The sequence below is a fragment of the Bombina bombina genome, chromosome 1, assembly GCF_027579735.1.
Source record: "Bombina bombina isolate aBomBom1 chromosome 1, aBomBom1.pri, whole genome shotgun sequence".
NCBI classification, from domain to species: Eukaryota; Metazoa; Chordata; class Amphibia; order Anura; family Bombinatoridae; genus Bombina; species Bombina bombina.
Window position 1 is genome coordinate 1,334,390,514 of NC_069499.1, and position 15,811 is coordinate 1,334,406,324.

At 41.4% G+C, this 15,811-nt stretch overlaps 1 protein-coding gene across 3 annotated transcripts in view; it reads left to right on the top strand.

Moving 5' to 3' along the window:
- AARS1 (alanyl-tRNA synthetase 1) overlaps positions 1-15,811 on the top strand; it is a 127,294-nt gene that overhangs the window by 9,557 nt on the left and 101,926 nt on the right. For all 3 annotated transcript variants that reach the window (XM_053702195.1, XM_053702212.1, XM_053702204.1), the window contains exons 3-4: positions 8,426-8,614; positions 9,305-9,450. In XM_053702195.1, coding sequence (XP_053558170.1) covers positions 8,426-8,614; positions 9,305-9,450 — 335 coding nt within the window. The remainder of the gene's footprint in view (positions 1-8,425; positions 8,615-9,304; positions 9,451-15,811) is intronic.

The window sequence follows — 15,811 nt, forward strand, 5'->3', positions numbered from 1 at the left end:
CCCATTTTTGGTTCAGACCCTGGGTAGCGCTTGCTGATTGGTGGCTCCATTTAGCTGAACTAAAAATGAATCTCAATAATGAGAGAAAAAAATTGGGTATCATATCCCATTAAGAATTTGACACTATTTGTCATTATATAAAACAATTTTAGGTATGGTTTGTCTTTTATTTTTTGAGGTATATTTAGTAGCCAAATATGAAGGTCTAAGGGTACATTGCACCTCCAAGTATGCTTTCTACCTCTGTGATAAATTAGAAAGTTGCTTAAAATTGAATGCTGTATCTGAATCATTAAAAAAAAAAAAATTGGATTTAGTATTCGTTTAAAGTTAATAAAGCTAATTAACAAGAGTCCTGCTTATTTTTATTTTTTTTAAAAAGGCATAATTTAAAGCATTTAATTTGTCCAGCATTTTCTTTTTTTTATCTAATGCTGCAAAGGGGATAAACACATAATTAAAGTCAGCTGAAGTGCATCTATCTACTACTGGTGTCTAGCTGGACAATAAGTCACATGTGCAAAGCTAACAATCACCAGCTATGTTCAGCTTCAGCAAAAGTAAATTGGTGCTCTGGAACTGACTGTATTTAGCCTCTTCTGTTAAGTGTGATCAGTCCACGGGTCATCATTACTTCTGGGATATTACTCCTCCCAACAGGAAGTGCAAGAGGATTCACCCAGCAGAGCTGCATATAGCTCCTCCCCTCTACGTCACTCCCAGTCATTCTCTTGCACCCAACGACTAGATAGGATGTGTGAGAGGACTATGGTGATTTTATTTAGTTTTATCTCTTCAATCAAAAGTTTGTTATTTTTTAATAGCACCGGAGTGTGTTATTCCTTCTCTGGTGGAGTTTGAAGAAGAATCTACCAGAGTTTTTACTATGATTTTAGCCGGAGTTGTTAAGATCATATTGCTGTTTCTCGGCCATCTGAGGAGAGGTAAACTTCAGATCAGGGGACAGCGGGCAGTTTAATCTGCAAAGAGGTATGTAGCAGTTTTTATTTTCTGACAATGGAATTGATGAGAAAATCCTGCCATACCGACATAATATCATGTATGTATATTTAACATTTCAGTATTCTGGGGAATGGTACTTCACTGGAATTACACTGTGTATATAAGACTTTAGCCTAATTGCAAAGCAACAGGTTTTTTTAATAACTCTTAATTTATGTTAAACGTTTTTGCTAGAATGTAAAATCGTTTTCATTTTCTGAGGTACAGGGTGAATAAAATGTTTGGGCACTATTTTTCCACTTGGCAGTTGCTTGATCTAATTATGACAGTTTACTGATCTCTCTCACTGTTGTGTGTGAGGGGGAGGGACCTTTTTTTGGCGCTTTTGCTACGCATCAAAAATTTAAGTCAGAAGCTCATTGTTTTTTCCTGCATGTTCCGGTTTATCTCTACAGAACTCAGGGGTCTTCAAAGCTTGTTTGAGGGAAGTAATCTAACAGAGCTGTGAGATTATAATTGACTGTGATAAAAACGTTTATTCTTTAACTTTTTTATGCCATCAGGGTTAGTTTTTCTTTGCTAATGGGAACAAACCTTTGCTAAATTGTGTTTTGTTTTTTCAAAGTTTATTGATTTCAACTGTTATATATCTTTTCAGTGCTTCTTAAAGCACAGTACGTTTTTTTCATTGTGTTTTACTTGAATAATATTTCCAAGTTGCAAGTTTATTTGCTAGTGTGTTAAACATGTCTGATTCAGAGGATGAGACCTGTACTATTTGTGCCAACGCCAAAGTGGAGCCCAATAGAAATTTATGTACTAACTGTATTGATGCTACTTTAAATAAAAGTCAATCTGTACAAATTGAACAAATTCCACCAAACAACGAGGGGAGAGTTATGCCGACTAACTCGCCTCACGTGACAGTACCTGCATCTCCCGCTCGGGAGGTGCGCGATATGGTGGCGCCCAGTACATCTGGGCGGCCATTACAAATAACATTACAAGATATGGCGACTGTTATGACTGAGGTTTTGGCTAAATTACCAGAACTAAGAGGCAAGCGTGATCACTCTGGGTTGAGAACAGAGTGCGCTGATAATGCCAGGGCCATGTCAGATACTGCGTCACAACTTGCAGAACATGAGGACGGAGAGCTTCATTCTGCGGCTGACGGTTCTGATCCAAACAGATTGGATTCAGATATTTCAAATTTTAAATTTAAGCTGGAAAACCTCCGTGTATTACTAGGGGAGGTGTTAGCGGCCCTGAATGATTGTAACACAGTTGCAATACCAGAGAAAATGTGTAGGTTGGATAAATATTTTGCTGTACCAACAAGTACTGACGTTTTTCCTATACCTAAGAGACTAACTGAAATTATTACTAAGGAGTGGGATAGACCCGGTGTGCCGTTCTCACCCCCTCCGATATTTAGAAAGATGTTTCCAATAGACACCGCCACACGGGACTTATGGCAAACGGTCCCTAAGGTGGAGGGAGCAGTTTCTACTTTAGCTAAGCGTACCACTATCCCGGTAGAGGATAGCTGTGCCTTTTCAGATCCAATGGATAAAAAGTTAGAGGGTTACCTTAAGAAAATGTTTGTTCAACAAGGTTTTATCTTGCAACCCCTTGCATGCATTGCGCCGGTCACGGCTGCAGCGGCATTCTGGATTGAGTCTCTAGAAGAGAACCTTAGTTCAGCTACGCTGGACGACATTTCGGACAGGCTTAGAATACTTAAGCTAGCTAATTCATTCATTTCGGAAGCCGTAGTACATTTAACTAAACTTACGGCTAAGAATTCCGGATTCGCCATTCAGGCGCGCAGAGCACTGTGGCTAAAATCCTGGTCAGCTGATGTAACTTCTAAGTCCAAATTACTTAATATACCTTTCAAGGGACAGACCTTATTTGGGCCCGGTTTGAAAGAAATTATCTCTGACATTACAGGAGCTAAGGGCCACGCCCTGCCTCAAGACAAAGCCAAACCTAAGGCTAGACAGTCTAATTTTCGTTCCTTTCGGAATTTTAAAGCAGGAGCAGCATCAACTTCCACTGCTCCAAAACAAGAAGGATCTGGTACTCGCTACAGACAAGGCTGGAGATCTAACCAGTCCTGGAACAAGGGCAAGCAGGCCAGGAAACCTGCTGCTGCCCCTAAAACAGCATGAATTGAGGGCCCCCGATCCGGGATCGGATCTAGTGGGGGGCAGACTTTCTCTCTTCGCCCAGGCTTGGGCAAGAGATGTCCAGGATCCCTGGGCGCTAGAGATAATATCTCAGGGATACCTTCTGGACTTCAAATACTCTCCTCCAAGAGAGAGATTTCATCTGTCAAGGTTGTCAACAAACCAAATAAAGAAAGAAGCGTTTCTACGCTGCATACAAGAACTATTGTTAATGGGAGTAATCCATCCAGTTCCACGGTCGGAACAGGGACAAGGGTTTTACTCAAATCTGTTTGTGGTTCCCAAAAAAGAAGGAACTTTCAGACCAATCCTGGATTTAAAGATCCTAAACAAATTCCTAAGAGTTCCATCATTCAAAATGGAGACTATTCGGACAATTTTACCCATGATCCAAGAAGGTCAGTACATGACCACAGTGGATTTAAAGGATGCTTACCTTCACATACCGATTCACAAAGATCATTACCGGTATCTAAGGTTTGCCTTCCTAGACAGGCATTACCAGTTTGTAGCTCTTCCATTCGGATTGGCTACAGCTCCAAGAATCTTCACAAAGGTTCTAGGTGCTCTTCTGGCGGTACTAAGACCGCGGGGAATTTCGGTAGCTCCGTACCTAGACGACATTCTGATACAAGCTTCAAGCTTTCAAACTGCCAAGTCTCATACAGAGTTAGTACTGGCTTTTCTAAGGTCACACGGATGGAAGGTGAACGAAAAGAAAAGTTCACTCGTTCCACTCACAAGAGTTCCCTTCCTGGGGACTCTTATAGATTCCGTAGAAATGAAGATTTACCTGACAGAGGACAGGTTAACAAGACTTCAAAGTGCTTGCCGCACCCTTCATTCCATTCAACACCCGTCAGTGGCTCAATGCATGGAAGTAATCGGCTTAATGGTAGCGGCAATGGACATAGTGCCTTTTGCTCGCTTACACCTCAGATCACTGCAACTATGCATGCTAAGTCAGTGGAATGGGGATTACTCAGACTTGTCCCCTTCTCTGAATCTGGATCAAGAGACCAGAAATTCTCTTCTATGGTGGCTTTCTCGGCCACATCTGTCCAGGGGGATGCCATTCAGCAGACCAGACTGGACAATTGTAACAACAGACGCCAGCCTTCTAGGTTGGGGTGCCGTCTGGAATTCTCTGAAGGCTCAGGGACAATGGAGTCAGGAGGAGAGTCTCCTGCCAATAAACATTCTGGAATTGAGAGCAGTTCTCAATGCCCTCCTGGCTTGGCCCCAGTTGACAACTCGGGGGTTCATCAGGTTTCAGTCGGACAACATCACGACTGTAGCTTACATCAACCATCAGGGAGGGACAAGGAGCTCCCTAGCAATGATGGAAGTATCAAAGATAATTCGCTGGGCAGAGTCTCACTCTTGCCACCTGTCAGCAATCCACATCCCGGGAGTGGAGAACTGGGAGGCGGATTTCTTAAGTCGTCAGACTTTTCATCCGGGGGAGTGGGAACTTCATCCGGAGGTCTTTGCCCAAATACTTCGACGTTGGGGCAAACCAGAGATAGATCTCATGGCGTCTCGACAGAACGCCAAGCTTCCTCGTTACGGGTCCAGATCCAGGGATCCAGGAGCAGTCCTAATAGATGCCCTGACAGCACCTTGGGACTTCAGGATGGCTTATGTGTTTCCACCCTTTCCGATGCTTCCTCGATTGATTGCCAGAATCAAACAGGAGAGAGCATCAGTGATTCTAATAGCACCTGCATGGCCACGCAGGACTTGGTATGCAGACCTGGTGGACATGTCATCCTGTCCACCTTGGTCTCTACCTCTGAAACAGGATCTCCTGATACAGGGTCCTTTCAAACATCAAAATCTAACTTCTCTGAAGCTGACTGCTTGGAAATTGAACGTTTGATTTTATCAAGACGTGGGTTTTCTGAGTCAGTTATTGACACCTTAATACAGGCTAGGAAGCCTGTTACCAGAAAGATTTACCATAAGATATGGCGTAAATACCTATATTGGTGTGAATCCAAAGGTTACTCTTGGAGTAAGGTTAGGATTCCTAGGATATTGTCTTTTCTACAAGAAGGTTTAGAAAAGGGTTTATCCGCTAGTTCATTAAAGGGACAGATCTCAGCTCTGTCTATTCTGTTACACAAACGTCTGTCAGAAGTGCCAGACGTTCAGGCTTTTTGTCAGGCTTTGGCGAGGATTAAGCCTGTGTTTAAGACTGTTGCTCCGCCATGGAGTTTAAACCTTGTTCTTAACGTTTTACAGGGCGTTCCGTTTGAACCCCTCCATTCCATTGATATAAAGTTGTTATCTTGGAAAGTTCTATTTTTAATGGCTATTTCCTCGGCTCGAAGAGTATCTGAGTTATCAGCCTTACATTGTGATTCTCCTTATTTGATTTTTCATTCAGATAAGGTAGTTCTGCGTACTAAACCTGGGTTCTTACCTAAAGTAGTCACTAACAGGAATATCAATCAAGAGATTGTTGTTCCTTCTTTGTGCCCAAATCCTTCTTCGAAGAAGGAACGTCTACTACACAATCTGGATGTAGTTCGTGCCCTAAAATTTTACTTACAGGCAACTAAGGAATTTCGACAAACATCTTCTCTGTTTGTCGTGTACTCTGGTCAGAGGAGAGGTCAAAAGGCTTCTGCTACCTCTCTTTCCTTTTGGCTTCGTAGTATAATACGTTTAGCTTATGAGACTGCTGGACAGCAGCCTCCTGAAAGGATTACAGCTCATTCTACTAGAGCTGTGGCTTCCACTTGGGCCTTCAAGAATGAGGCCTCTGTTGAACAGATTTGCAAGGCTGCAACTTGGTCTTCGCTTCATACTTTTTCCAAATTTTACAAATTTGACACTTTTGCTTCATCGGAGGCTATTTTTGGGAGAAAGGTTCTTCAGGCAGTGGTTCCTTCTGTATAAAGAGCCTGCCTATCCCTCCCGTCATCCGTGTACTTTTGCTTTGGTATTGGTATCCCAGAAGTAATGATGACCCGTGGACTGATCACACTTAACAGAAGAAAACATAATTTATGCTTACCTGATAAATTCCTTTCTTCTGTAGTGTGATCAGTCCACGGCCCGCCCTGTTTTTTTAAGGCAGGTACATATTTTTTAAATTATACTCCAGTCACCACTACACCCTTGGCTTCTCCTTTCTCGTTGGTCCTTGGTCGAATGACTGGGAGTGACGTAGAGGGGAGGAGGTATATGCAGCTCTGCTGGGTGAATCCTCTTGCACTTCCTGTTGGGGAGGAGTAATATCCCAGAAGTAATGATGACCCGTGGACTGATCACACTACAGAAGAAAGGAATTTATCAGGTAAGCATAAATTATGTTTTTCAGGGGTTAAACACAGTTCTATGCAATCAACCGTAATAACAACGTACTAATATTTTAGAGTATTTTCTTCTTGCACTTTTACGTGCCTTTTTAATGCATCACTATCTCATAAAAATGTTATTATTAAAAGTAGTGTTTGTGTATATGTATGTGTTTTTTGTTTATATTAAACTTTATGACTTTTTATATCTTGCCATTGGTTCACTCAGCATTTGCATATGATTCATGAGTTTGGATGGACCTTCAGTGTGTATAAGACTTGTAACACACAGTCATTTTGTTCTTACCCTGTTGGATCAGCATTTATATGTGGCGCTATACTTGCTACATTGTGTTTACAGCTGAATATATTGCATATTAACGCTTTTGCCATTTTGTTGCTGCATGACTTTCTGGATTCCTTAGTCACTGTGTCTTATTGAACTACATCTTAATTATTGGAGGGATGGGGGACTGCATAGATCCCGATGTGTACCATGACAGCATATACCCTCCAAATCTAGGCGGAGCTGCCCTCTGGTTGGGTGTTGCAGGTCCTTTACATCCCCTATTATGATCTCCATGGTGACGTCACTCTCCTATTTTTAAGTGTTATATTTTGTGTACTGTATATATTATATGTACAGTATTCTTTTATGTTGTGCTTAAATTGTGTTGGGGAAATATCTGTTTTCTTTTGATTGGAATACTTCTTTGTTATAGATATGAAAAGAGTGCCTGATTCCCTGTCTTTTGTATGGCAGTGTGTATACACACTGTCAGATCTCCCTTGTAGAAAAAGAATGCACAACCTAAACTAATGGGTGCTGATTGGTGCACATTCTGTCTCTTGTGATTAGCTAACTAGATGTATTCAGCTAGCTGCCAGTAGTCCAATGATGTTCCTTCAGCAAAGGATAACAAGAGAATTAATCAAATTTGATAATAGAAGTAAATTGAAAAGTTGTTTAAAAGTATATGTTCTATCAAAACCGTGAAATAAACTTTTGGCTTCCTGTCCCTATAAAGTTATAGCAAATGCTAGTGTTTGTGAAACTATAGGATTTACTAATACAACAAATATTTATAAAATACTTAAGGACCATTCAACACTGTAGATTTGCATAATCAACAAATGTAAGATAAGACAATGCAATAGCACTTAGTCTGAACTTCAAATGAGTAGTAGATTTTTGTTCTGACAATTTTAAGTTATGTCTTTTTCCACTCCCCCTGTACCATGTGACAGCCGTCAGCCATTCACAAATGCATACACACTTATTCTTGCACATGCTCAGTAGGAGCTGGTGACTCAAGTTTAAATATAAAAAGACTGTGCACATTTTGTTAATGGAAGTAAATTGGAAAGTTGTTTAAAATTGCATGCTCTATCTGAATAATGAAAGTTTAATTTTGATTGAGTGTCCCTTTTAATGCTGAAAGTTCCTTTTATTTGTCTGCAGCATTCGCCGCGCTGAGCGCCTCAGGCAGTTTACGGCAGAATTTTATCACTGAGGTGATCTTAGCCAATAGCGTGCTAGATATCCGGCATAATGCCAGCTGGCCTGCACGGCTATTGACTAAGAGGTGTAAACGTTACCTGATTGACAAATAGCGTTCTGCTGCGGGTTGCCTGAGGCGCTCATACAAAGAACTTTCAGCATGAAGTATTTTATAATTCATGACTAAAGGTTCCTTTTATTTGTTGCACTGGTAAATCTCGCGTTTGAGAAACGCTAGGATTTACTATCACTTTAAAGCTTTATAATTTTGGAATGGCCTGTTTTTAACCAATTCTCTAAGGAATAACTGCATTTAAAATCAAACAATGTAACAAACATTAAATTTTTTAAAAGTAAAGTGTACCCAAAAGTAATTGTGGCTTATAACTTTCCATCCCTCCCCTCCCTTTTTTTTTTTTTTTTTTTTTTTTTTTTTCTCTCTCTCTCTCTCTCTGAAGTTCAAACCTATTTTCCTGAACACTATTGATCCTTCCCACCCTATGGCAAAACTGACTCGAGCAGCCAACACCCAGAAATGCATCCGTGCTGGAGGCAAACACAATGACCTTGATGATGTGGGCAAAGATGTTTATCACCACACTTTCTTTGAGATGTTGGGATCCTGGTCCTTTGGGGACTATTTCAAGGTAAGAGGAGTATCTGTGATTTATTTATATTTTACAATGTATGAGGATATGTGCAAGGAACCTAGAATTAATGAGCAAGTGAAGAAAATTATGTATTCCATTAGTTAATTGAAGGATGATGTATTTTGGAGGTTAATATGAAGCATGGCCACCTTGATACACTTTTGTCCCATAAATTAAATTGTTGGAAGAATGTTAATAGTACTATTATGTCTGCATTATAATGCACACGTTCATTTCTGGAGTATAGCAGAAATTTGAATAATCCGCTTTTCTTGAAGAGCATATCTAGGTAGATAGTCTGCACCTGTTTGGAGCAATATAGGGCAGCAGTTTTTCCAGGAATGTTTTTAGCAATGTTATACAATCTTAAGCGCTAAATGACAGCTTTGTTTGCTAAATATGTAACATTGTTAAAAGTATTCTTTCAAAATTGCTGCCATATTGTGGGCTAGACACATGCACGCTACATACCTAGGTTTATTCTTCAACAAAGGATATCAAGAAACAAAGTAAATTTGATAATAGAAGTAAAATGCATATCTTTTTAAAATGGTAAGCTCTATCTGAATTATGAAAGCAAAAATGTGGATTTTGTGTCCCTTTAAGCTAATATTCTACTACTGCGTTTACTTTTTTTATTCCTTGTTTGCCTGCTGAAACTACAATGTCACTTTAATGTCCTCGCAGGAGTTAGCCTGTAAGCTGGCGCTAGATCTTCTCACCAAGGAATTTGGCATTGACATTGATCGATTGTATGTTACATACTTCGGAGGCAACGAGGATGCTGGACTTGAGCCGGACTTGGAATGCAAACAGATTTGGTTGAATTTGGGGTAAGATTTTGATTTGTCTTCTGTAATCTATGTGGGTTTGCATAATAAACACAAGATATTTAACCTGGTGTAACTTTAGTAGGAAAACTACCACTTTGTTTTTTAGAAAAATTTAATTACCATAAAATTAATTAGTGTGGTTTAAGTGGAGACTCCTGTTCAGCAATAGCGTGCAAATGTTACATATAGATTAGGAGAGCATAATATGTGTTTCGTAATGCCCTATATTTCCAATACTGCACTTAGAAGAGCATGGCCAGAACATTTACTATTTTTCTGCATATGAACAGACATATGAGCCATAAGGTTTTAGTAGACTTGGAATGATCTTATTTGTGGATTTCTGTAAAATACTCCAAAGGAGGCAGCTTGAATTTTAAGAGCTCTGGTTTGTGTATTTTTTCAGGCACTGCATATGAAAATACCAAATCATACCACAGCAGCAAAAGCTTATGCCCTTGCATGCTATGCACTGCCCTTATGTTTCTTCGTTCTATTGCTATTAAAAATCTTGGCCTTTTCTTAAAGGGATATGAAATCCAATTTTTTTTCTTTCATGATTCAGATAGAGCATGCAATTTTTAGCAACTTTCTAATTTACTCCTATTATTACATTTTCTTGGTATCTTTATTTGAAAAGCAGGAATGTAAGCTTAGGAGCCGGCCCATTTTTGGGCCAGACCCTGGGTAGTGCTTGCTGATTGATGGCTACATTTAGCCACCAATCAGCAAGTGCTACCCACAAGCCACGGGAGCCTGGTAGCGTATATCTGGCCTGCATGAAACCAGGAACTTATAAATAGCTCCTGAAAAGTATTGGTCAATATCACTGTTGTAAATTTGGATCGTACAGTATTATGATAGGTTGGCTTTTTTCTTTTGAGTTATGACTATACCAAAAGAGTAAGAACATTCGGACCCTGAGTTGCTGAGCCTGATCGCTTGATTTTCAGGCTTGCCTGTTTACTTGAGCTTTTAATAGCTCAAGTCTGATTACACATTTTGGCTACCCTGTCATTATTTTCTTTCTAATGGTTGTAAGAGTCCACAACCTTACGTGGCCACCAGGAGGAGACACGGAAACCCCACACCAGAGCATTAAAGGGACACTGAACCCTTATTTTTTCTTTCGTGATTTAGATAGAGCATGCAATTTTAAGCAACTTTCTAATTTACTCCTATTATAAATTTTTCTTCATTCTCTTGCTATCTTTATTTGAAAAAGACGGCATCTAAGTTTTTTTTGTTTGTTTTTTTTTTTTTTTTGTTCAGAACTCTTATTTGTGGATGAATTTATCCAGCAATCGGCAAGGACAACCCAAGTTGTTCACCAAAAATGGGCTGGCATCTAAACTTACATTCTTGCATTTCAAATAAAGATACCAAGAGAATAAAGAAAATTTGATAATAGGAGTAAATTAGAAAGATGCTTAAAATTTCATGCTCTATCTGAATCATGAAAGAAAAAATTTGGGTTCAGTGTCCCTTTAAGTATCCCTAATATTATTCTAATTGAATTGTATTCCAAGTTGCAAGTTTATTTGCTAGTGTGTTAAACATGTCTGATTCAGAGGAAGATACCTGTGTCATTTGTTGCAATGCCAAAGTGGAGCCCAATAGAAATTTATGTGCTAACTGTATTGATGCTACTTTAAATAAAAGTCAATCTGTACAAATTGAACAAATTTCACCAAACAACGAGGGGAGAGTTATGCCGACTAACTCGCCTCACGTGTCAGTACCTGCATCTCCCGCTCGGGAGGTGCGTGATATTGTAGCGCCGAGTACATCTGGGCGGCCATTACAAATCACATTACAGGATATGGCTACTGTTATGACTGAAGTTTTGGCTAAATTACCAGAACTAAGAGGTAAGCGTGATCACTCTGGGGTGAGAACAGAGTGCGCTGATAATATTAGGGCCATGTCAGACACTGCGTCACAGGTGGCAGAACATGAGGACGGAGAACTTCATTCTGTGGGTGACGGTTCTGATCCAAGCAGACTGGATTCAGATATCTCAAATTTTAAATTTAAACTGGAAAACCTCCGTGTATTACTAGGGGAGGTGTTAGCGGCTCTGAATGATTGTAACACAGTTGCAATACCAGAGAAAATGTGTAGGTTGGATAAATATTTTGCGGTACCGGCGAGTACTGAGGTTTTTCCTATACCTAAGAGACTTACTGAAATTGTTACTAAGGAGTGGGATAGACCCGGTGTGCCGTTCTCACCCCCTCCGATATTTAGAAAAATGTTTCCAATAGACGCCACCACACGGGACTTATGGCAAACGGTCCCTAAGGTGGAGGGAGCAGTTTCTACCTTAGCTAAGCGTACCACTATCCCGGTGGAGGATAGCTGTGCTTTTTCAGATCCAATGGATAAAAAATTAGAGGGTTACCTTAAGAAAATGTTTGTTCAACAAGGTTTTATATTACAACCCCTTGCATGCATTGCGCCGATCACGGCTGCAGCGGCATTCTGGATTGAGTCTCTGGAAGAGAACATTGGTTCAGCTACTCTGGACGACATTACGGACAGGCTTAGAGTCCTTAAACTAGCTAATTCATTCATTTCGGAGGCCGTAGTACATCTTACTAAACTTACGGCGAAGAATTCAGGATTCGCCATTCAGGCACGCAGGGCGCTGTGGCTAAAATCCTGGTCAGCTGATGTTACTTCTAAGTCTAAATTGCTTAATATACCTTTCAAAGGGCAGACCTTATTCGGGCCCGGGTTGAAAGAGATTATCGCTGACATTACAGGAGGTAAAGGCCATGCCCTGCCTCAGGACAAAGCCAAAGCTAAGGCTAGACAGTCTAATTTTCGTTCCTTTCGTAATTTCAAAGCAGGAGCAGCATCAACTTCCTCTGCTCCAAAACAGGAAGGAGCTGTTGCTCGCTACAGACAAGGCTGGAAACCTAACCAGTCCTGGAACAAGGGCAAGCAGACCAGGAAACCTGCTGCTGCCCCTAAAACAGCATGAATTGAGGGCCCCCGATCCGGGATCGGATCTAGTGGGGGGCAGACTTTCTCTCTTCGCCCAGGCTTGGGCAAGAGATGTCCAGGATCCCTGGGCGCTAGAGATAATATCTCAGGGATACCTTCTGGACTTCAAATACTCTCCTCCAAGAGAGAGATTTCATCTGTCAAGGTTGTCAACAATCCAGACAAAGAAAGAGGCGTTTCTACGCTGCGTACAAGAGCTCTTGTTAATGGGAGTAATCCATCCAGTTCCACGATCGGAACAGGGACAGGGGTTTTACTCAAATCTGTTTGTGGTTCCCAAAAAAGAGGGAACTTTCAGACCAATCCTGGACTTAAAGATCCTAAACAAATTCCTAAGAGTTCCATCGTTCAAGATGGAGACTATTCGGACAATTTTACCTATGATCCAAGAGGGTCAGTACATGACCACTGTAGATTTAAAAGATGCTTACCTTCACATACCGATTCACAAAGATCATTACCGGTACCTAAGGTTTGCCTTCCTAGACAGGCATTACCAGTTTGTGGCTCTTCCATTCGGATTGGCTACAGCTCCAAGAATCTTCACAAAGGTTCTGGGTGCTCTTCTGGCGGTACTAAGACCGCGGGGAATCTCGGTAGCTCCATACCTAGACGACATTCTGATACAAGCTTCAAGCTTTCAAACTGCCAAGTCTCATACAGAGTTAGTGCTGGCATTTCTAAGGTCACATGGATGGAAGGTGAACGAAAAGAAAAGTTCACTCGTTCCACTCACAAGAGTTCCCTTCCTGGGGACTCTTATAGATTCTGTAGAAATGAAGATTTACTTGACAGAGGACAGGCTAACAAGACTTCAAAGTGCTTGCCGCACCCTTCATTCCATTCAACACCCGTCAGTGGCTCAATGCATGGAGGTAATCGGCTTAATGGTAGCGGCAATGGACATAGTACCCTTTGCACGCTTACACCTCAGACCACTGCAACTGTGCATGCTAAGTCAGTGGAATGGGGATTACTCAGACTTATCCCCTTCTCTGAATCTGGATCAAGAGACCAGAAATTCTCTTCTATGGTGGCTTTCTCGGCCACATCTGTCCAGGGGGATGCCATTCAGCAGACCAGACTGGACAATTGTAACAACAGACGCCAGCCTTCTAGGTTGGGGTGCCGTCTGGAATTCTCTGAAGGCTCAGGGACAATGGAGTCAGGAAGAGAGTCTCCTGCCAATAAACATTCTAGAATTGAGAGCAGTTCTCAATGCCCTCCTGGCTTGGCCCCAGTTGACAACTCGGGGGTTCATCAGGTTTCAGTCGGACAACATCACGACTGTAGCTTACATCAACCATCAGGGAGGGACAAGAAGCTCCCTAGCTATGATGGAAGTATCAAAGATAATTCGCTGGGCAGAGTCTCACTCTTGCCACCTGTCAGCAATCCACATCCCGGGAGTGGAGAACTGGGAGGCGGATTTCTTAAGTCGTCAGACTTTTCATCCGGGGGAGTGGGAACTCCATCCGGAGGTCTTTGCCCAAATACTTCGACGTTGGGGCAAACCAGAGATAGATCTCATGGCGTCTCGACAGAACGCCAAGCTTCCTCGTTACGGGTCCAGATCCAGGGATCCAGGAGCAGTCCTGATAGATGCCCTGACAGCACCTTGGGACTTCAGGATGGCTTACGTGTTTCCACCCTTCCCGATGCTTCCTCGATTGATTGCCAGAATCAAACAAGAGAGAGCATCAGTGATTCTAATAGCACCTGCGTGGCCACGCAGGACTTGGTATGCAGACCTGGTGGACATGTCATCCTGTCCACCTTGGTCTCTACCTCTGAAACAGGACCTTCTGATACAGGGTCCCTTCAAACATCAGAATCTAACTTCTCTGAAGCTGACTGCTTGGAAATTGAACGCTTGATTTTATCAAGACGTGGGTTTTCTGAGTCAGTTATTGATACCTTAATACAGGCTAGGAAACCTGTTACCAGAAAGATTTACCATAAGATATGGCGTAAATACCTATATTGGTGTGAATCCAAAGGTTACTCTTGGAGTAAGGTTAGGATTCCTAGGATATTGTCTTTTCTACAAGAAGGTTTAGAAAAGGGTTTATCTGCTAGTTCATTAAAGGGACAGATCTCAGCTCTGTCCATTCTGTTACACAAACGTCTGTCAGAAGTTCCTGACGTCCAGGCTTTTTGTCAGGCTTTGGCCAGGATTAAGCCTGTGTTTAAAACTGTTGCTCCACCATGGAGTTTAAACCTGGTTCTTAATGTTTTACAGGGCGTTCCGTTTGAACCCCTTCATTCCATTGATATAAAGTTGTTATCTTGGAAAGTTCTATTTTTAATGGCTATTTCCTCGGCTCGAAGAGTCTCTGAATTATCAGCCTTACATTGTGATTCTCCTTATTTGATTTTTCATTCGGATAAGGTAGTTCTGCGTACTAAACCTGGGTTCTTACCTAAGGTAGTTACTTACAGGAATATCAATCAAGAGATTGTTGTTCCTTCTTTGTGCCCAAATCCTTCTTCGAAGAAGGAACGTCTACTGCACAACCTGGATGTAGTCCGTGCTCTAAAATTTTACTTACAGGCAACTAAGGAATTTCGACAAACGTCTTCTCTGTTTGTCGTTTACTCTGGGCAGAGGAGAGGTCAAAAAGCTTCTGCTACCTCTCTTTCTTTTTGGCTTCGTAGCATAATTCGTTTAGCTTATGAGACTGCTGGACAGCAGCCTCCTGAAAGAATTACAGCTCATTCTACTAGAGCTGTGGCTTCCACTTGGGCCTTCAAGAATGAGGCCTCTGTTGAGCAGATTTGCAAGGCTGCAACTTGGTCTTCGCTTCATACTTTTTCCAAATTTTACAAATTTGACACTTTTGCTTCATCGGAGGCTATTTTTGGGAGAAAGGTTCTTCAGGCAGTGGTTCCTTCTGTATAAAGAGCCTGCCTATCCCTCCCGTCATCCGTGTACTTTTGCTTTGGTATTGGTATCCCAGAAGTAATGATGACCCGTGGACTGATCACACTTAACAGAAGAAAACATAATTTATGCTTACCTGATAAATTCCTTTCTTCTGTAGTGTGATCAGTCCACGGCCCGCCCTGTTTTTAAGGCAGGTAAATATTTTTTAATTTATACTCCAGTCACCACTTCACCCTTGGCTTTTCCTTTCTCGTTGGTCCTTGGTCGAATGACTGGGAGTGACGTAGAGGGGAGGAGCTATATGCAGCTCTGCTGGGTGAATCCTCTTGCACTTCCTGTTGGGGAGGAGTAATATCCCAGAAGTAATGATGACCCGTGGACTGATCACACTACAGAAGAAAGGAATTTATCAGGTAAGCATAAATTATGTTTTTTTCATTTTGACAGAAGAAGATGCAGAAG